The sequence below is a fragment of the Aythya ferina genome (assembly GCF_964211825.1).
Source record: "Aythya ferina genome assembly, chromosome: 1".
Lineage (NCBI taxonomy): Eukaryota > Metazoa > Chordata > Aves > Anseriformes > Anatidae > Aythya > Aythya ferina.
The window spans coordinates 31,275,240-31,296,599 of record NC_140296.1 but is presented as its reverse complement, the minus strand read 5'-3'; the positions used below and the strand labels follow the sequence as shown (position 1 = coordinate 31,296,599).

The following is a 21,360-nucleotide window of genomic DNA, read 5'->3' as shown; positions in this document are numbered from 1 at the left end:
TTACATTCCTGATTAAATGATTTCAGGCTTGATATTACAGAATTCTTTCTTGCCCACCTACAATAGCAGTATGGTTAAACTCCAAATTATCAGAAATTGTGTATTAACTCCACCTAATATTAGGCTTCTCTTGACTAGACCATTCACAGATAAAGAGTTCCCTGTTCCCTATGATAACACAATTCAGCATTTTTGTGAAATTATAACAGCTTTAGATGTCACAGTATTTCATTACCAATAAAAATGTTTCATCTTTGATGGGACAAATTTATTTTTATCTGAGATATTTTTATTGATTTTAAAATAATACAAGAGCATTATCCAAAATATAGTTATCTGGTATTAAAATATAGATGTGGATTAGTTATTGTGCTTAATTTGGATATTCTACAGGATCTCTCTGGAAGATTTAATGAGAGTTACAGTATTGTTACATCAAATTAAATTGTTCTGAAAAGCATGTAATCATCTTCCCATGACAAAATTTACCCTCAAGAAATTGCAATGATGAGTCCAATGAGCAAACAAATAAGAGGATGATTTAATTTTATTTTTTTTTAATTTTGTAAAAGCCAACAAATTACGCTAAAGTAAATAAATAAATAAATAAATAAATAAATAAATAAATAGGCTGAGCAAATAAAAACCTTAAGACTAACAAAAACTCAAATCAAAATTTTGCTCTTCAATTTCTGAAATGGATTTGAACCAAAATTTTTAACATGAAAATTTGGGTCCTCTTTGCACTATGTAGAGGTAAATAGTTAGATAAAATGGCACATTTGTTTGTATTCTCTTCCTCTTACCAATTAGACTCTTCCCAGTCAAAAAAATTACATTTTTTACACAATACTCAATTCCAGCCAGAAATTGCCTATCCTTATCTTCTCTGAGCACAAGGTGTCATAAGTGTACTCAATTTTTTACAGTGGTTTGGGAGCAGTAATTCATCTGCTGTCCATCGTTTAATCCAGCTCTTGAAAAATTTCTGAAAGTTGTCGCATAAGTAGAGGGAGTGAGGTGTACGTACTTGTTAATTACCATCACTGCTGAAATGAGGTTTAGGACCCAGATTCAGCCAAGGTTCAGGCTGCCCTACCTGTAAAGCCACTGTGCACTTTCTTGGCCACTTCATGGCCCAATTGGAAAACTCATTCTCCTTCTTTCTGCCTACAAAAATTCAGGCTATTGAGTGGAACTAGGGACAGCACAAGAAATCTGCTACACAGGCAGCAAATTAGGGGAAATAGAAAGGGATCCTACATATTGTGTAAATAATCAACCTATAGGTGGTGAACCTGTTAGGGATTAAAAACAAAACAAACAAACAAACAAAAAAACATCCAAATGCAGCAAATCACATTCTAAGGCAACAATCCATTTTTCCTTTAGAAATAAAATACATCTTTTTTACTGCTTAAAAAAAATAATCAGAGTTGAATCTATGAATGTCATTATTTTATTATTTTAAATTATTTTTAGCATACCATATTAAGATCCATGTGATAATAATTACATTGCAGTACTACCATGAAGTCCCATCTGAGGATGGGTGCACCATCAATCTAGATTCCAGATACTCAAAGACAAAGGCTGTGTTTGGAAGAGGTTACAAACTATGTTAAGGCAAAAGGAAAATATCTCAAACAACCTGTATTGTGGGAATAAGAGTACAACAGAGATAAGTTTGTGATATTAGGCAGGATTCCCAAAGGTGTGCAAGATCTTATCAACATCATTATACACTCTGGTGATCTTCCTAGCCATTCACAGTAAGCAATTAAAGACAGAGTCCAAGGTAGAAATATGTCCTTAAATAGGGAGGATGCACCACATACAGAAATACAATAGAATACTAAACTGTCACAAGCTTTCAGATGAATTAATTAAAGATGAGTCCACAAATGATATGGTGTTCATATACATAGTTCTTTTGTTATTTAATTTTAAACTACAAATACTCTGTTCCTAACGTGTGGACAAAGCGGTTAGTAAAGAAGTCATTAAATGGAGAATAAGTCAAAGAAAGGCATCTGGTGGGCCCCAGGGGCTCCGTTTCATTTACTGGGTAAATGTGAAACAAAATCAAAAAGACTCTTTGTGTTGACCTAACATGACTGTAATTTTAAGTTATTTATATTTTAGTGAATTAAAATCATTCTGGGTTCAATGTTGCTTTTGATACTTAATAAAACAGTTTGTTTAAGTTTTGTGCATATAGAAAAGCACTTCATTTAATACTAAATTAAAATTGATGGAGTTTTTGCAGAGAGGGTAATCTGCATTTTTAACAGTAAATATTTTTTAAATTTGTTCAGATTTTTTTTATGACTTCATTGATAAAACTGTTGAGTTTTTTTTTTTTTCCTGAAAAAGTTTACTCAGCTTCTCTCTTTACAAATTCTGATTGCATTTTAAGTTTGATAGTTTAGATACACATCTACAGAATCCCTCTCTGAGACATGCTAAAAATCTTCTTAGGAGAAAAAGACAATGAAAGCTGAAAGCCTTTACAGAAGAACTATATACAAGGAATATAGATCAAAATAAAACTCAAACAAGAATCCCAAATAGCTGCTGTGCTGCAAGCAGAAGAGGATATTTGTACCTGAACAAACACAGCTGGCAACCAGCCCAATATATGCTTTATAACATTTTCACTGAGGGATGCCAAATGATACCTGCCAGTCTCAGAGAAGCAGCTAGAGAAAGATCAGACATATGTATGCAGGGGAAGCCTTCTCATTAATATTTCGAAGACATGCAAGAGGTTAGTGTGATCTGCCTGTGTAGAGGCAGGGGTGCTATGCAGAGTTCAGCAACTGCCTCAGTGGCCAACACTGGCTCCATGTAGTGGATCTGGATTAGACCCAAAGCAAAAAGGCAATCTGTTTAAAACAAGAAGTGACTGGCTGATCAGAAATTGACTGAAGGATCCACTGAGTCTAAGGATGTACTCTTGATGTCTCAGAAAAAAAAAACACAACAACAACAAAAACAAACAAACAAAAAAAAAACTTTTCTAGGGCATATATTTCGGATACTGTTAGGTGAGTGCTTTCTTTATGAACATTTACTTTTAGCGGTACTCTGTGATTGCGTTTAACTTAATGCATAATAGTTACCAACTGGAGCCAATATAGCCAAGTCTACACAGGTGATAGAATGTAATTGTAATATTTTATAACATATCACGTCACAGTGGCCAGGAAATACCCTGAATTTATATTTATATATTTTTTTTGGAATTAAAAAACTCTAAAAGTTTTATTAAAGCACACCTGGGCATTAATAACATTAATAACATCACATTTAATATAAATGACAGAGTACTAATTCATGTATGGGTGACACTCCTGGGTGAAATACATAGGCAGAAGCTTATTTTAAGAATCTGCCTCAATCTGGAAATAACATATGAAAAACAAATGAGCAAACAATGGCAATAATAGAAAACCCTCTTGTAAATTCAAGAGCATAGACTTCCCTCGCATCCTGCTAGTGAAAGTTTTTCTACATATTGTTGTTTTCTTTTTCCCTATAGATTTTTCTGTACTTCTAAAGAAATGGATCATAAAACTGACAACTTCTTTGCTTATTTGTTTATCTTCATACTTTCGGTCTGACCTCCTTAGTAGAATTTCTCAGGGTTTTGGAACTTTAGCCAATGTATTGATATAGTGACATGGATAAAAACAAATGAAGAACATATTACCAAGCCTTCCTTACACCTGAGTTCTACCAATGTCATTATCCTAATTTTCTGACTTGAAAATAAGGTTTAAAATTATATAATGCTCTTTTTTTTTTTTTTTTTTTTTTTTTTGATAACATCAACAAGAAAAGCATCAAAAACTGTCAAAAATGATGGCTGTTATTACTGTAATTTTTTGTCTGCATCAATTGCATTGCAAAGCATTTACAATGTCTAAAAAATAAATAAATAAAAATCACCACCAAAAAAAAAAAAAAAGCTTGCAATAAACAGCTACTACTTCAAAGTGTTTCCAGTTTGAGGTACTGAAAAAAAAATGCAAGAAAAGAGAAATAAGGACATAAAGTTCACAACTATAAATATAAACAATAAAAGTTATCCTTGGCCTCCATCTAACTTGCTTGTTTTTCAAATAAGTGAACTGTGAAGCAATACAGCCAGGGGAATGTCAGCAAGGAATGTTTGTGGAAGATCTGGGAGGGCATAAGATATGTCTTTATGCTGTAGAAAACAGGATAAATTATACAATAATGACAGTTGTCATTAGTAAGAAAGATAGTCTTAGCTGATGTAGAGCTTTGAAGGTCTTAGCTGATATTCCATGATTCTGTGATAAAACAGCATTTCAAGATTTGAAGATTATAGTCAATTCTTATATCAAACTTACTTTACAGATACCTAAAATATATATATAAAAAAATCTTATTATTTCCAGTAGTATACTAGAGGAAACCTTGAAATAGAATGAAATTCAATGTAGATCATCATACCCTCTCAAAGGAAGACACCACTGAATCTAGACATCTTCTAAGAGATCTGGAGAAGAGGAGGCTTTGGGAAGACCTCATTGTGACCTTTCAGTAAAGGGAGCTTATTAAAAAGATGGAGAGAGACCTTTTCAATAGGCAGACATTGATAGGACAAGGGTGAATAAACTAAAAGTGGGGAAATTTAGATTAAATGTTAGGAGAAAATTCTACACTCAGTGAGTGGTGAGGCACTGGCACAGGCTGCCTAGAGAGGCTGTGGATGCCCCATCCCTGGAGGTGTTCAGCACCAGGTTGGATAAAGCCTCAGGCAACCTGGTTGCCCAAGGATGTTGGTGGGCGACATCCTTGTCCATGGTAGTGGGATTGGAACTAGATCTTTAAGGTCCCTTCCAACCCAAACAATTATGTGATTCTATGATTCTATGATCTATGCACCAGTTCCATTTCACTAATGGGATGTGTCTGTATCCCCTGCTGAAGTTAGCCATAATTTCATCCTTTTTTTTTTTTTTATTAAATAATAAATTATTACATGTGAAGCAGATGTTATGCTCAAGCAAAAACAAGAACAAAAAAAAAACAAACAAATAAACAACAAAAAACAACCCTTAAAAAAATTAAATAATCATCTTAGCAAGACAACTTTTAGTGCCTCTTTATCTGTCTTCAGGATTTCAGGCTCTTTCAGAAAGCACCAACTACTCTTGTGTAGCCCAGACATTAAGAAACTGAAATGCTAATGAGTCCTGTCTGTTCAAGCAGTATTTGAGGCCAAATCTTTCTACCTAGGAAACAAATTTGTAGTTGGACTTGGTGATCTTAGAGGTCTTTTCCAACCTAAACAATTTTATGACACATTGCATGTTAACTTGAGAAAGTGCTCAAGAAAAGGCCAAAGAAAAATTACTCCTGGAATTCAAACACAAGGTCACATGATTTGGGTATGAATTTTGGCAGGATAAAGGTGGGGGTCAGAATCCAGAAAAAGTTAGATGAAAGAAGAAAATTTGGACTGGAGCTCAATATGTGAAGAGAAAAGGAAGCATGGTAGGGCTCATAGTGGTGGCACAAGAAAGAAGGTGGGGTTTTTGACAGTGACTGAGTGTATGAAGAAATAGCTCAAAAGTGAGTAATGGGCACGGGTGTGTGCCAGGAAAGGGTGAAGCTGTCCCACAGCTTGAGATGGGTGGAAACATTGGGTTTGCAAGAGATTTGTGAGGTGGTGGAAAGGAAGGCGTGGCCCCACTGCAGATGGAAAACGATAGTTTCTGAGGTGAGGGGAGCACAATGAGCAATGAAGAAGCTTTAATCTACATCTGCTCTACATCTTCTCTATAATCTCCAATAATTCTCAGCTCCTGGAAGAAAGGAATTTGAAACCCTTATTGCCTATAACTGCCAAAGATATAGATGCCCCTGTCTCATAGCTGACTTTCTTAAAACCTACCACAAACAGAGCACGGAAAACAAGTATTAGTTACACTTTGTGTGTAGCTCAAAGGCATTTGGGAAAGCAACACTTTGGTGGTATTTCCAAGAAGCTTTCTGGAAGAATAAGACTAAGCTACACCCCAGTTGCTTTGAGGCATCTTCTCAGCCCAGCTCTTTAACAATAACAAGCTCCAGATTTCTACAGTATTTCAGGTAGCTTTGACCTATTGCTTTGAGTTCCTAGAGGACACTTTTGTTTATGGATGGTTACCAAGTACCTGATAAACAGCATAAATAACATTCAAATACCAATGATGGGTGCATAGAAATGTGTTTAATATTACCTGATAAAAGCAACATTACTACTATACCACATTCTTTAATAAATGCCTCTTTCTTTGTTCTCCCATGTTTCTACACCAATAGACCATGTCACTTGGCTTTTATTTATTTTTTATTTTTTATTAAAAAAACAAAACAAAACAAAACACCAATTTGGTTAAAACTTGAAAGCAGCTAGTAAATTAGCTTGAATAAACTCTGAAAACAGAATTAGAATTGTATAAAAATAAATAATTTGGGACAATTATAAGCTAACCTTGCCATGAACAGTTTTTTTCTTTCCCCTTCAGACATAATGTAACCAAACAATGAAGCAATTTCCACATTTTTTCTAATGTTAGGCACACTTCATTTGAATGTCTCAGTACCTGCAAATTTAAACTCCAAGGGCACTAATTATCCTATGTGTGGAGGGGTTATTGTCATTAATGTTAGTGGGAGTTAAGGCCTGCACACTGGGAGGGAGATTTCCTTTTTTTACAAAACCTGTTTTATTCAGGTGCAGTTGCTTCAAAGTCCTTTCCTCACCATGCTGCTTATGTTCAATGCAGAGAAACTCATTATACCAGTTACATTCATGATGATGCCAGATGTTCAAATTGAATACTCATGAGAATTATTTTCAGACTCCCTATTCACATAAAACTTGCTGGTGAACAATTAGTAGATGGTAGGATGCTGCCAAAAAAAAAAAAAAAAAAAAAAAAAAAAAAAAAAGGAAAAAGAGAGAGAGAAGGAGAAAGAAAGAAAAATTCCACCACCATTTAACGGCAATTTTATCCATCCCATCCAAGACACACAGATGTAAGATCTGAGAAACCGAAGCATTTCTCTGAAGAGAGATTTTCTCAGTTTACAAAACTTCATCGTGCTTAGCAGACTTCAGCAATAGCACTGTTCTCTTCCAGGTTTACAATACGTGTGGCTCACCAAGTAATTTATGAAGGCTTATTATTTCTTGTGTAATGAAGCATATCACTTTGCAAATAGCAAAGAAGGTGTGGGGAGGAGGGCAGATTACAGTCCAGCTGGGCCTAATAACACAACTAGCAAAGCAACACACAAAAAGTAGCATGCAAATGCTGGTTCTGCAGTGGACTAAGAATTCCCCAGAGAGAGGTGCTGCCAGCTCCTGTGATGTTATGATGAGTCTCATGATATCTGACATTTTATTGAAAGCCCTAGAGAGATCATTAACTGGAAATCTCAGCTTTAAGCTTCTGGATTAGTGGCTTCCAGACTTTCTAGACCGTGGATTACTACTGGCTCTCTGTATTTCACCATGCAAATGTTTCATTTGAACTTCTAGTTAAAAACACAAGGGAAGTCGATCTCACCATTTTATCCAGTCCTAGGAATAAGATGCAGATTACTTATTGCAGTATTACAGATGATCAGTGGCTCAGTATATCAGCTCAGGATCACTGGGCCAGACCTCATGGCTTCAGAATAAACACTTGAAGCGTGAACCAACTGTCTCTAAAGGGCTCCAACACAGAAGGCTAATATCCTACCTAAGCCAATCTTTCTTCCCCACTCTTCATACCTTCCTCTTTTTTTTTTTTTTTTTTTTTTCCTTTACTGGTTCCGTACAGTTCATTTCCTCTTCCAGCTCCAAACATCCATCTCTTTGTCCACTTGCAATTCCCACTTGTCTGTCATTTCCAGGTGTTTGTCTCTGCTCTCACTTGTTTTGCAGTACATGCTCCAGCTCCCTCTTACCCAGTTCAGTCCCAGGTAAATTGCAGCATTAAGTGCTTTGTTCTTTTCCTACAAAGATGTCACATCACATTACTGAAATGCATATTTAGAATTTGGAAGAGGCCCCCCTGTTACAAAAAATATCAAAGCCTGTCACATTTTAGGTCTGTTTTACTTGACAGCATCTCTTTGGAGAACTGGCATCTACGTAACTTACAAATGATACTTTGACAGTCACTACTTAGCCTGTCCTGTTGAGACCAGTTTCTCCAGGTCACCTCTTCAAACCAAAGGGATCTTGTTTCCTCTCCTTTTTTTGGTCACATTTCTTCTATTACTGCCCATAATATGTATGAAGCTCAATGGACTTGGCATGTGCGTAGGAGGAGACAGGAGAGGGAAGAGTTTGCCTCTGCACAGACTACTGCTGTGGCTGGCTGTTGCACTTTTCTGCTCGGCTCTCCTCTTGAACTAGAGGCATAGCAAGCCAACCATCATAAGAAAATTTAGAGGTGTAATTTTGATCAAAAAGAGTAGCATTTCTCAGAAATTTTCAAAAATCAGTAATTCTTCTCTTTCTTAGACTATTTGGTCTATGATGAGATGAATTTTTCAGATACTTATTCTTTATGTGTTTACCAATAACTGCTTGAAAAACTGCTGCCTCAGTTAAACATAATTAATCAAGCACTGAATCTCTTTTAGAGGTTCTGCTTTTTTTTTTTTTTTGCTTTTTTTTTTTTTTTTTTTAATAATAATTGAGAAATTAAACCATTAAGACAATTCTACAGAGACTGTGCTTTAAAGATGCCAGCAAAGAAGCGACTTTTTCCTCTAATCAATGATTCTCAAGAAATGACTGTTTTCCTGTAACACTAAAAATGAACAGAGAAGATTTTACTCTCAAGAGAGAAGGGGGTATGTCACTCAAATAAGAGAAGTGCTGGTTACTGGGAAGGTGCCAAGTGGCATTGATGACCTTCTCCTACGTCAGTAATAATAATATAAAAAAATGCTGTTTGTGTTAATGGTGCTTTTCAATTGGAGGTGCAGACTTTTGAACTCTGCACCACAGAAGGTATGCTGATGGATGCTCATTGCTTCCTAGATGTTACATTAATCTTATATGTATTGTATAAATAGATTCTATGTATGTGTGTACATGTGATACACAAATTACCTAGGATATTCAAGCATTATTATATATAGGTAAATCTCTGTATAGGTGGACTACTGATGGTTATTTCTTAGGAGTGAAAGTAATTGTCATTGTTTCATTCTGATGTAAACAATAAACAATGGCCTTTACAACATGCATGGCTGCACTGCTACTCCTGACATTTAAACTAGGAATTGCACTGAGGCCCAGCACCACTACAGCTTCAAAAAGAAATCTGTAGGATGCATAAATATGAAGAGACTGTCATTGCTGGAAACAAACCTGTTTGGAAACAAACCTGACAGTGTGCATGTGAATCCCTCAATTTGTCACGTTCATTAGGGGAAGAAAGGGCTGATCTTACTGCTCTAGGTGCCTGCGTTGTTTTGAATTGTTCTGATTTATAGTAGACAAATTCTGATTGTAAATGCAAAGTCCTTTCTATAAATACGAGGATAAACAACCTTTGTACAAAATTCTATTGCACCTTAAATTGCAGGACAGCATTTATCCAGCTACCTCTCTGACCTTGTAATGGATTGGAGTGCTGAGCTAATTTTTCTTTAAAATTGTGCATAGTACTGAAATACTTTCTCAGTTGCTTTTGTCTTAGGTAAAAATGTATCTTAAATATAGGAATACTGTTTTTCACCTTTTTGGAAGGCATCAGCAAATGATCACAAGAAGCTTTGAATTTCTTGATTGTCACATTCAAAGGTAAATTTTCTTAAGCCATTTAATCCCTTATGGTAATAGAAAAGTACACAGAAGAGTTGAATCTGCAAGCCGAAACCTCTTTTCTCTCCTACTTCCTACCTTTAGCATTCACATTATCTGCAAACTAAGGTCACTGTGCTTCTCTGCAATTTAACATGTTTAGTAGGTAATTTCTCAGGTACTGAGAAAAAATAAGTTGTGAACTTGCAGATGGCAGGTTTCTAGAGAAATTGGTTGTACTTCCAGTCCTTCCAGAAACAGACAATTTATTGAAACTTGCAAAAAGTATGTAACTTTGAAGAAAGAACAGTAAAATACTCCTTGTGCCAGACTTTCTGGATAAGCCATTACTTAGGACTTTGCATCTGTGGGTGTTGAGCAGAAGGTGAGTGCAAACTCTCTGAGCAACAGGCAATGGCTTCTGAGATTAAGTTCTAATAGCACAGGCATCTCAAAACCTATCAACAAAACATGATGAGACAGATGAATATCTGATAATAGAGCAATATGGGGAGAGGTATTACTTTCTCTCGTGTTCTTCCTCGACTGTTAAAAGTACACACTTGTCTCAGACATATTTAAGAGGGAAGACTGTCTATAGCTGACACATGAAAAAGAAGCAATGTAGAAAACAGTGTTCTGGACTAGTATCCACATAAGTCTTTCCAGATAGATCCCTAGCTGACGTGTGAGGTGGACACTTGGTAATTGTAGAAACAGTTGAACAATAACTGGGTACAGAAGTGCTGTAACCGCATGCTTGGCACTTTTCCTGTGCCTGAGTTACAACTTACTATGAATTGAATACATGGAGGGTTGAATAAATAAGCAAAAAGACAGCAACCTTTTGCCTATGGAAAGGTAAAAAAAATATAGCAATTAGAACTCCTAATTTAAAAAAAAAAAAAAAAAAAAAGACACAACAACAAACAAACAAGGCAGGGCAGGGCAAGGCAGGGACAGAATGGCAGGGCAGGGCAGGGCAAAAAACAAAACAAAACAAAACACTTTCTTTGTAACAAAGAAGAAACAATTTTTCCTCCTTTGGAGTTCTATATGCTGGTGTTCAAGGAATCACATGTTTGAATTAGTAGAGAAGTGGAATAAAATGGTATGTTATCTAGTTCTTGACTCAGTCATTTTATGTACAAGATGGCTTTTATTTGATTTCTCTTTCCTTTGCCATGAATGTAAAACCAAATAAGACTAAAAGAAAATCACTCACCCCTAAGCATAATTGAATCTTTAACATATTGCTCACAAAAATATTACACTGTGGATATGTGACATTAGTAAGAAGCTTATTTTCTTGAGATAGTCTTTAAGTTAAAATGAAAGAGAAGGACATAATGAAACTCCTCTGAATCTAAGATTTATTCATTCATCAAAGTAAAACATCAACACTAACCTGTAGTAGTTTGGGGAATTTCTGTGGCCATCTAGCTTGAAGCATGAGCCCTGCTGGCTGGGTTCTGAACCCCTGGCATGCGACCACATCACAAGCTGCCAGTCTGCTGGGTCCATAGGGACTGAGGAACTGCACACTTTGAAAAGGAAGCTTTTAATGCTTTGGAAACTTCAGCCAGCCTTTCATGTCTCATGACATAAGGATGCTCCCCAAACCTGTAATTCTGAGCTTAGAAGTTTATATTAATGCTGTAAAAGACTGATTTCTGATGATTATCTCCTTTGCTACCTTAGCAATGTCTGATATTTCATGGATTAAGAAGGTAAGTGGATAAGAAGGTACCAACATCTTCACTTCAAGCAGTATCTGTAAGCTTCTATAATATGTTGGAGCAAAAAGGGTTCCTTAAAACAACAGGACACGAAAGGCAGCATAATTAAGAAAATCCTAACCAAAAGCTTAGTTCAAATAATAATAGAAATGATCTTCCATAAGAGGTCAGAAATAGGTCTTAGGCTGTGAGCACCATGAAGCCACTCTTGAAGAAATTTATTTGTGCTCTGTTCAGAATCAACCACCTTCACTATTATAAAAAGGGCTCGTTCTGTTGAAGGCTAAATGCAGGAGGAAGAGCACAAATGCTGTATATTGGAGAGGGCACTATAAGGAAGGTCACTTTATAGAAAGCATGAAGTGTAATTTGGAGAAGGATGCTAATACCAGCTATATCAAATTGTGAGGAAGCTGAAAACAGCATATGTTCTAATATTGTCTTTTATTGATTTTGCTGCCAACATCCCACTTCAACAATGTTACAGCCGCACTTCAAGATTCTTAATGGAGGGGGATGGAGAAAATCAATACATAGAGCTCGCTTCTGCTCCCATTGAAGTCAATGTGAGTTTCATTATTAACTGCAATGAGCACAGGACAGAGATCAGGCTGTTTTGGTGCTTTGTGTTTGTTTTTTTTTTCCTTCCCTTTTTATTTAACCTCCTACGGGGCAACATATATTGTTACTCTGTGTTTTTGAAAAGTCCCATTTAAGCAGGGCAATTCCCTACCAAACTGCAAGTCTATGCATTCAGAAATGATGCTCAGCTTTATGAAACCTAATGAAAAATTATAGCCTGTATCCTGAACAGGGAAAGTTATAATAAAAGATATAGGATTTGAAATAAATTCTGATAACAAAATCATTTTTTCCTTACAAATATTTTCATTCAGATATCAAGCAAATAAATAAAAATGGTTTAGCTTTCACTGACTCATAAAATGTTACTTTCAATGCACATTGTTTGCTGTATTAAAAACAGAGGGGATGTACCTAAACTTCTTTTCACTACTGTTTTAATGCTTTTTACACAAAATGAAATATGCTAAAATTATCTCAAAAATTATAAGCATCATCTTCATTCCAACAACATGCTGTTAATTTTGTTCTAGCATGAATGCAAAACATATTTTAACATGCTGTCAAAATGAGATACTAAGAATGTCAATAAAATGACACTAAAATAAATGTAAATTTAGATTGCTGTCACAAGTGGCTGCTTGGTTTTGTGAAGATGTTAGGTTGCTATAGCATTTTCCATAGCAACTTTGCATCTTATTACATAAATAATCCCTCAGTGTCCTTAAAGCTTACTAAAAACAGGATTAAATCTATTCTCATATGTAATGATCCTGCATAAAACCTTATCAGTATGAAATACCCAGAAAACATAATAAAATGTAATCTAGATAATAGTATTTCTGGCAGTTGCAAAGCATCAAAGCACAACAGACTTGTTTTGTAGTTAACGGGACATCCTCCTAAAACCCATATCAGGGGAGTGTCTTTGAAGTGTCTATTTCCTCTAAAAATTGAAAGTTAGGCTTTTAACCCCTTCACTGCTATGTCCACAGGACCTGTATAGACCTTCATCCCAAAGCCAGTGTGCTGGCCCAGAGAAAAGACCCAGTACTTGGGACAGGATGAGGCTGCCTTTTTTTCCCCAGGGCAGACAGACAGCACCTATCTCCAGCCCTGATTCATCAAGGCATTTCTGCTAAATTCAGCTACACAAGTAGCATTATTAAAGCCAAATGGACTTAAAACTGGGGGCATAAAATTAGGCCCTTGCCTACATGCTTCCTGGATTTCAGCCTATATTTGTAAAAGTGGTGGGAAAAACGGAATGCATTTTAAGCCAGAAAATTGGAGTCTGCCTGATGATAACAGCTCTGAACTGGCATGCTGTGAAATACACTACAGCAGACTTTTCCCTGCGTAGAGGGAGTAATCATCTTGTGCTGCTTTCTAGTGATCATCTCTGATGGTCCCTGGGAGCAAATCTGATTGTCTCTGCTGTGTCCAGAGCATCTCCATTTGAAGGCAAGTTACGCCACTCACAGAGCTCAAAAAGGGTTATTCAGCTGTCTTCTCCAGCTAGAGAGGGGACTGTGTCAGTACAGTGACAGTTCAGTTCTTCAGATTTAAAATACTTTCTTTTTGAGACAGTTTATAAAACCTGATTAGCAGATTTTGCTAACAAGTTTTATTTTCCTCCGCATACGTGTTTATATGTTTATTGCCACAGGGCTGATTAAGGCACCAGCTGCTAATGGCTTTGAAAGAGTATTGATTTATCTGAGGAATAAACCAATGCCAGCCCATTAATTCTTGAAGTAAATACATCTTGCTATTTTACATTATCTTTACCAACAAGTGTTTAAGAGGAAGATGGGCAAATTATGGGCTTGTTAAATATCGGTATTACATTTACAAAGTCCAATGTTAAAAAGCTATGAAATGGAGAAGTAATAACAGAAAAATAAGACTGGGTATACAAGAAAGGAAGTGAGAAATACCTGGTCCAAGGAATCTGTAGGAAAAGGAAGACCTGACATGATATGTGCCTTGACACCAGGCCAGCCAGAGGAAAAAGAAGAGCAAAGCTCAGCTCCACACAGCTGGGGCTGAGTGATTTCCATTCAAAGTTGTAACAAGCTATAGAAAGATTTCCTACTAGTTTAATCCAGCTATAAAGCACAGTTTCCATTACATGTGTGCATCTCTGCATTCACACGAGCTTTAAAGAAGGCAAAAGAAGATTGAATTGCAGAGAAAAGATGAATAAGCATCACGCAGATCACTTTGGTGTTGTTTCAGACTTTCCTTGAAGACTTGCCAGGCTTGCAAGTTTCAGGATAGACTTATGGACAATACCACAAAGCCTGTTTTATGCTGTGTGCACAGGGGTGTGATTGTCAAATCCTGACTTTCACAAGGACTTATGCTCTTCTGTCAGATGGACTGCCCACTGTTCGGACTGTCTCCTATGGCAACTAACTCTGCTGATGCTGCAAAGAGGACACATCGATTCAGAAGAGTGTTTAAAGATACAGGCTGCTGTTCAAGACACGAGCTGCAGTATTTAAATTTGGGTATGTTATGGTATCCTGCCAAGGAGGTCTTGTGTGTTCAGACTGGGCATGTACTGCTTAACGTGCAATTTATTAGTTGCATACAGTCCCCAGGATGTTATTAAGACATGTCATCACAGGTAAAATGATGGTGGTGAAATACTCCAGGGCCCAAAGAGTGGGCTGTTCCAAATATATTTAGCTGAGACTACCCTGTTCCAAGGTGTTTATCATCCACATGGACAGGACAGGCCTTGGATGGATGAACAGAAGTATCATTGCCTCACTTTGATACTGAAATACCCCAGGTTCGTTGATTTGTCCTGTGGTGAGGTACGTAGATTTGGCCCAGGGCTCTGCAATCCCAGCCCTATCCTTCCTGTGTCCCTCTGCAAGCACTGTGCATTTTCTCTTTCCCGCAGTGCCAACCGCTGTCTCTCACTGAAGTTAGAGGTGGAATTAATGGCATGTCGCGGAGAACTGCAAAAGCGAGAGATTAACCCACCTCCCCTTAAAAGTAAAATTACAGGTGCCTTCTAGGCATAAACCAAACTTCAGCTCTTTTCTACAACACACAGCTTCACTTCACTAATTCTTAAAATTACTTTGGAGGCTTTTACATGTGGATCCTTACTCCCAGTGCCAGCAGGTGGGAGATGAAGCATCCATAAATCCTGATCATTCTGAAGATTTTCCTATATCCTCTAGACTCCAGCACAGAATCTCATTTTTTCCCCTGTGCTAACGCTTCAGTAACTGCACCCTGACTTTCAAAAGTATTAACTGAGTTGCCAATCATCATTATTATTTTTTTCTTAGCAATCTCCCAGCTTTACTTTAACAATCCTCTTGTCCCTTTCAAACTCCAAAATCCACAACACAGAAAAATCACTGTTTAAAGACTGAATTTTGAAGAAAACATAATTCTGGAGGAATAGCTCTGCCCACAGGCCAGATTCACTCAGTCTCAGGTCAGCCTTTTGCCAGCTTTCCCCATAAAGCAAACAATCTTTGGTCTGTGAAACCAGGAAGAATTCCTATAAATTAGGCATATATGCTGGTTCAGCTAACTTAATTTTTCCCCTGGGGTGCTGTTTAGGAGGTCCTGGCAGCAGTTTGAGACGCTCTCCAACAAAACAAGCAGGCAGTGATGCCTCCCCTTTCATTGAACATTGCTTGCACATTCTAAAAGAGGGGGAGTACTAAGTTACACATAGGAGAATAACTCGTAAAACAACCGGAGGATCAGAAGTTCTTTGTACAGGAGACAGTACCCCAGCCCTACAACATGAGCTACAAAATGGAAGACAGGTCCAGGAGACCAAAGGTCTCAATACTCATCCCAGCTCTTCCACTGAGTCAATGATATCAGTAAATCAGATTCACCAACAAGCAGAAGAGCAATTGGCAGGTGAAAGAAGAGGATTTGAGTCTAGAATAGAGCAATGCACTTTGCAATGAGTCCCTCTTGAGCAGTTCTGTATTGCCTCAAGAAACAAGCATGAATTTTCCCAAACAAACAGCCATTAGCAGATTTCTAATACAGAACACAAATTGTTCTCCTGCATGACTTAATATCTTTCATGGCTTGAAGGAAGAATGCAAACCATTCTTGCTAACTCATTTTTCATCATCTACTCCAAATCCACAGAATTTATTGTGTACAAGGGCTTGGCTCACTGTAACATTGCTCTGAAAACTGAAGTCCAGCAAGCCTGGCACTGAGGTCCTCACACAGTCTCAGGACTTAGATGTGCTGCTCTGTGTTTTCAAATGTTGGGGCTGGAATCCACCCTCTCCTTTTCACGATGATAGTTTTCAGATATTGTAGAAAAGAGTTTTCATTCTAATTCAGTCTAGCTGTGAGGAGATGTGACACACTCAGCACCACGCTATCTAAATGCTTGCAGATGTGGTGTTATTTCTGAATGAAAAAGGCTTGAGTAACAGAAGAAATTACACTGGAAGACTGCTGAAACTGCACACTTTAGTGAGATGGAATCAAGACTTAGAAACCAATAAAATTTGTTGTATTAATTAGAAATTATGCCTTCTTGCACCAGGGATGATTTAAATAGGTGAATTAATAAAAAAAGACCTCACACAGTTGTTAGGGACTGGGGAAATCTGTTACCTGCTGTAAGTTTGGGGATGGTAACCTTCCATCAGTGTTGTTCCCACCTTTGAGTAGATGGTGAAATTCATTTGCCAGGCTGAAAAACAAACTCCTCAAGAAAGTCCTTAGGATGGTAGGAGAGGCAATCCAAAACTCTGGAACTATACAAATCAATTCATCATGTCTGGTTGCTTCTGACATTTTTGGAATCGGACTTTTAAGCCTTTACGTGTGCATGCTGTCTTTGAATTGAAGAGTCTTTGAATTGAAGTGAAACGTCTTACTTGTGTTATTCAAACCTTGTCCTCCTCATGGTTAAGCATTGAGGCAAATATTTTAAGAGAAGGGGTTAAAAATAAGGAAAGTGCCAATGTTTTCTTACTGTGCAGAATTGTTTCTTTGTGATGAAAGACTCTTTAAAAGATATTCTTTGTAAAACAAAGGTGACCATGAATACAAATAACTACTTGAATACAAATAGCCACTCCAGTGAGATAAAGAGGTGGTTCTGGAATGACATACTCAAAAAGAAAGAAAAAAAAAAGAAAAAGGAAAAGAGAAAAAGAGAAGGTGGCTAACAACAATAACAATTTAAAAAAATACTGTACATAAAAATGAAAAATATGTTTTTCTCTTACTTTATTTTTATTTGTCCATATTTTATACACAATACTTTTTATGGTATAACAAGTTCCCCCTATTGTCAATGACAGATGAATAAAATTCACTTGCTTTACTTGACAGTGTAATGTTAGAAGAAGAAACCTATAAAAAATAATTTTAGAACTGGATGACTCTGTGCAGCAGGCTGGATCATCTCCACTAAGATCAAGAGGATGATGAATGGTACAATGGACAATGATGGACAAGTACTCAAGTGGATTCATATCGCTAAATTTTGATTTAGTATGCAACAAAGTACAGGGCTTGCTACTCTCATCATTGAGGGGAGTCAAGTGCCCACGTTGTAACAATACAAATAAACTGAAGTACTTTGGAATGCGGTAGAAATCTCAGATATCAAATCATTTGATAGAAATGTCCCTTTTTATGGAAGAAAACCAAATATGCTTTCCTATTTGTGATGTTACTAATCAGAGGCAAAAAGAATGACCTGCACAGCTCAGCCCTACACATGCATATGTTAAATCCAGCTGGACCAATGAATATGGCAGTTTAAAACATCATTACTCCTTTTTTGGAGTGCAGGCTGTGGGTATTTCTGGCTCTACCTTCCCATTGTTAATTCTGCTGACTTTGCTCAATAAGACTGGACACAGTCAAGGTAAAATGATTAGACACTCATAAAAATCTCTGATTGCTAGCAGTACTTTGCCTGCAGAGACCCAATGTCTCAGCCCCAAGCATTCTGCTAATAGTCTCTAGAAAATTCCAACTCATGCAATTAGACATGTAAAAATTAAGGCCACCCTTTACATATTGATGCATTTTTCTTTCAGGAAAAACATTAATCCTCCCCTAATGAGAAATGCCATAGTATTTCTCATTCAAGTTTCCTTGCCAGAATGACACTTCTTCCTTTGGTCTTTACTTCTGGATTAATTTGACCTCATACAGCATTTTGTCACAAGAGGAGTCAAAGAACACTTCTCTATGAGCACTGGAATCCATTGAATGGATATTATTATGGTGCCTACATGGTGCCTAGACCAAAATTATCCTAATCATCAGACTGTTTCTTTCTGTACTACTTTTTCCTTCTTTACCTTCCGTAAAGCTCACTGGTCTCTGGCTGTTTGCAGTCATGCTTTGGCTTCAGCTTCTGTAAATTTTCTTTCCAAAGATGAGTTTCTGAACAGGCAAACTCTTGTTAACTTCTCACAACTTTGTTAGCTAATGTCAAGAAATCAAAGGTTCTATCCAGATTGTTTTACCAGTAAATTAGTAGCTTTCAAGCCATGCCCTTGAATGTCCACTCTGGATCTTGGATGTACTTGGAGGATGCTGAAAAAAGTTGCTTTCCTTTCCAAATGTTACAATCACCCTTGTTCTTTTTTTCATGACAGCCATCTAATGTGTATCAAATTAATGCAGCATGCAGTCCCATATTGTGAAAAATGTACCCTTAAAAGTTCATTCCACAAAACACACAGTTAAAATGGTATAGTGTATTTGTTAAACATTACTGTGGATTTGCTGTTAAGCAAGGTAAGTCTTAGAAAATACTGACTGAAACAGAATTGCGATTGCTCTCATAGTAAGATGTTGTTACTACTGTGGAATTAAATAGTATTATGCAAGACTGCAGATAGTATGTTAAAGAAACATAACGCCTCCAGCCATGGGCAGAAGTGGAGAGTTTTCATCATTATCATCATAGCAGGTGACAGAAACCTCCTAGACACAGCTCATATCATTCAGATAACTAGTTTATGAGGATTTAAAATAAGATAGTTTTATATAATCAGCTATTAATATGTCACTTCTCATATGTGAATTTTTGTTTGCTTTTTAAAAAAAACAACAGCTATATATACTTGGGGACATTAGAGAGGATTTGGCTTTACCTGAATCATCTACTCGCAGCTTTTTACTAGGATTGTCACCACTGTCATCATCTGACATTTCCATCTCTTCTTCCCGGCGGATTCCCATGAGCTGTTCACTGTGAGCGTTTCGGAGCTCCTAAAATCCAAAACAACCTTTTGTCAGTATTAACTTACATAAAGTCACTGCTTTATCAATAGTATCTGTTTTTAAAACTGCTCTTATTTTTAATTATACATAATTTACCATTGTAATTATATTTATTTGGCTATGAATATTTATAAGAACAGTGGTACAGGGAATTCTTCACGTGGAAAAACTGAATTTATCAATGGTAAAAGAGGAAACAAGAGAAAAAGTGGGTCTCCATTTCAAGTGATCTTTAGTTCTACTAAACATAGAAGGTTTTAGCAGCAATGATAATGCTTAAAACTGTATATAAAGCAGACTGATAACTTGCTAGCCTGTTTAAGGTATAAAGAATTATTGTTTCTCACTGTTACTTGGGGTAGGATTCCTCTGGTATAATGTAGGTTTCTCCAATAAAATTAGTTCCTACAGACACCTTTCATAGAAAAAATAAAAAACCCTAGCACCTTTGAGCAATTCATATCCATAAGGTAACTATCAAAATGAAGTTAGATTAACTGCACCCTAAAAGTGCCTTATTCTGTCCTGAAAATTTCTGTGTCTTGGTGGGAAACTACTGACTGGTCTCTGGGTGACCACTGCAAGGGCAGGGTGTAGGAAACCTGTGCACGTTTCGTTGGGGAAGTGATGAGGCATGGGGGCTTTGTGGGAACCTAGACAGTCTTTGTTCTCGTCAGAAAGGCTGGCGCTGGTGTAGCGGCTGGCTTTCTAAAGGCAGTGCTGAGAAGATTGAGAGAACTCTATTTTGTCCTAATAATCCTGTCAGGTGTAACACAGGGATGTTGCACCGTGATTAGTGTAGGCCTTTTCAGCCTGCAGACAGCTAATTTTTCGGACGACAAAGAGTCTAATTCCCAAAGAGGTGGTTTGAAATCTTTGAAACAAGAAAGAGGTGCATGGAAGGATGAACGTTATTGAAGAGCCCAACCACAGCTCCATGCAATTAACAATAAGCTATCAAAGAGGGACTGGATGAAAAAAGGAAAGGCGTTTCCCTTTAGCTGTACCCTTGGTTCATCAGGAGATCTCAAATACTCTGATAGATGTATACATGTCCATTAATCACAGCAAAGGCAAGGAAGCTAATTAGCGGGCTTTTATACAATAATTTCAAATTAAAAAAAAAAAAAAAAAAAAAAAGCGATTAAAATGGTAAATTCTCAACTAGTGTCTCATGCAATAAGTGGCATCTCTGGAAGAAATTAACAAGCTTATTTCCTTATTGGAAAATGCCACCTGCACTTTTTACTGGGAATATTGACTGCATACATGAGCAGACATAAGCTTACATTTATTCCCTCTTTAGGGGATAAATGTCCTTGGTGCATCAATTTCTATGCTATCAGCAAAGCCAATAATCTTCCATGGAGAACGTCAATGTGTATGAGTGTTTGCTCTGGGCTTGGGTTTCTAGGAAAGCTTTCCTAAAGTCAGAACACAAGGGTAGGTGATCAGATAATTAAAGAAATCAGCAGATAATGTCATGGTTAGACAGTATGATTTAAATCAAAGATGCCATTTGGTACATTTCTGTGATATTTTACATCTGAAAAACAGGCATTTCTAATATCTGTTGTTTCAGTGAGAGGCTTCACATGTTTTTGAATCGCTTTTAATATCCTCCTTTTAGAAAAACAAAAGGCAATAATACTTGAAAAAGCAAGTAGTGAATTAACATTTCTGGAAAGTTCAACCCTTAAACATTTAATTTTATTAAAGATTTAGAAGCCAGCAAATCAATGATACACCACATCCCTTTACGGAAAGTTGGTTTAAGACAGGATCGTCTTAAAGTAATTGAAATAAACTACCAACAAATCATACTTGTATACCTTACTGAGTGATAAGACAAATATCAAACCCCAACTTCCCAATTTTGAATTAAACCCAGGCTTTATCCACTACTTTTATGAAATATTTGTGAACAAAATGCAA

The 21,360-nt window shown here is 36.8% G+C and overlaps 1 protein-coding gene across 6 annotated transcripts in view; it reads right to left on the bottom strand.

Annotated features, from left to right (window-relative positions):
* The window catches only part of ENOX1 (ecto-NOX disulfide-thiol exchanger 1), a 361,330-nt gene that overhangs the window by 44,613 nt on the left and 295,357 nt on the right, over positions 1-21,360 (bottom strand). For all 6 annotated transcript variants that reach the window (XM_084530082.1, XM_084530077.1, XM_084530081.1 and 3 more), the window contains one exon: positions 19,296-19,413. In XM_084530082.1, coding sequence (XP_084386208.1) covers positions 19,296-19,413 — 118 coding nt within the window. The remainder of the gene's footprint in view (positions 1-19,295; positions 19,414-21,360) is intronic.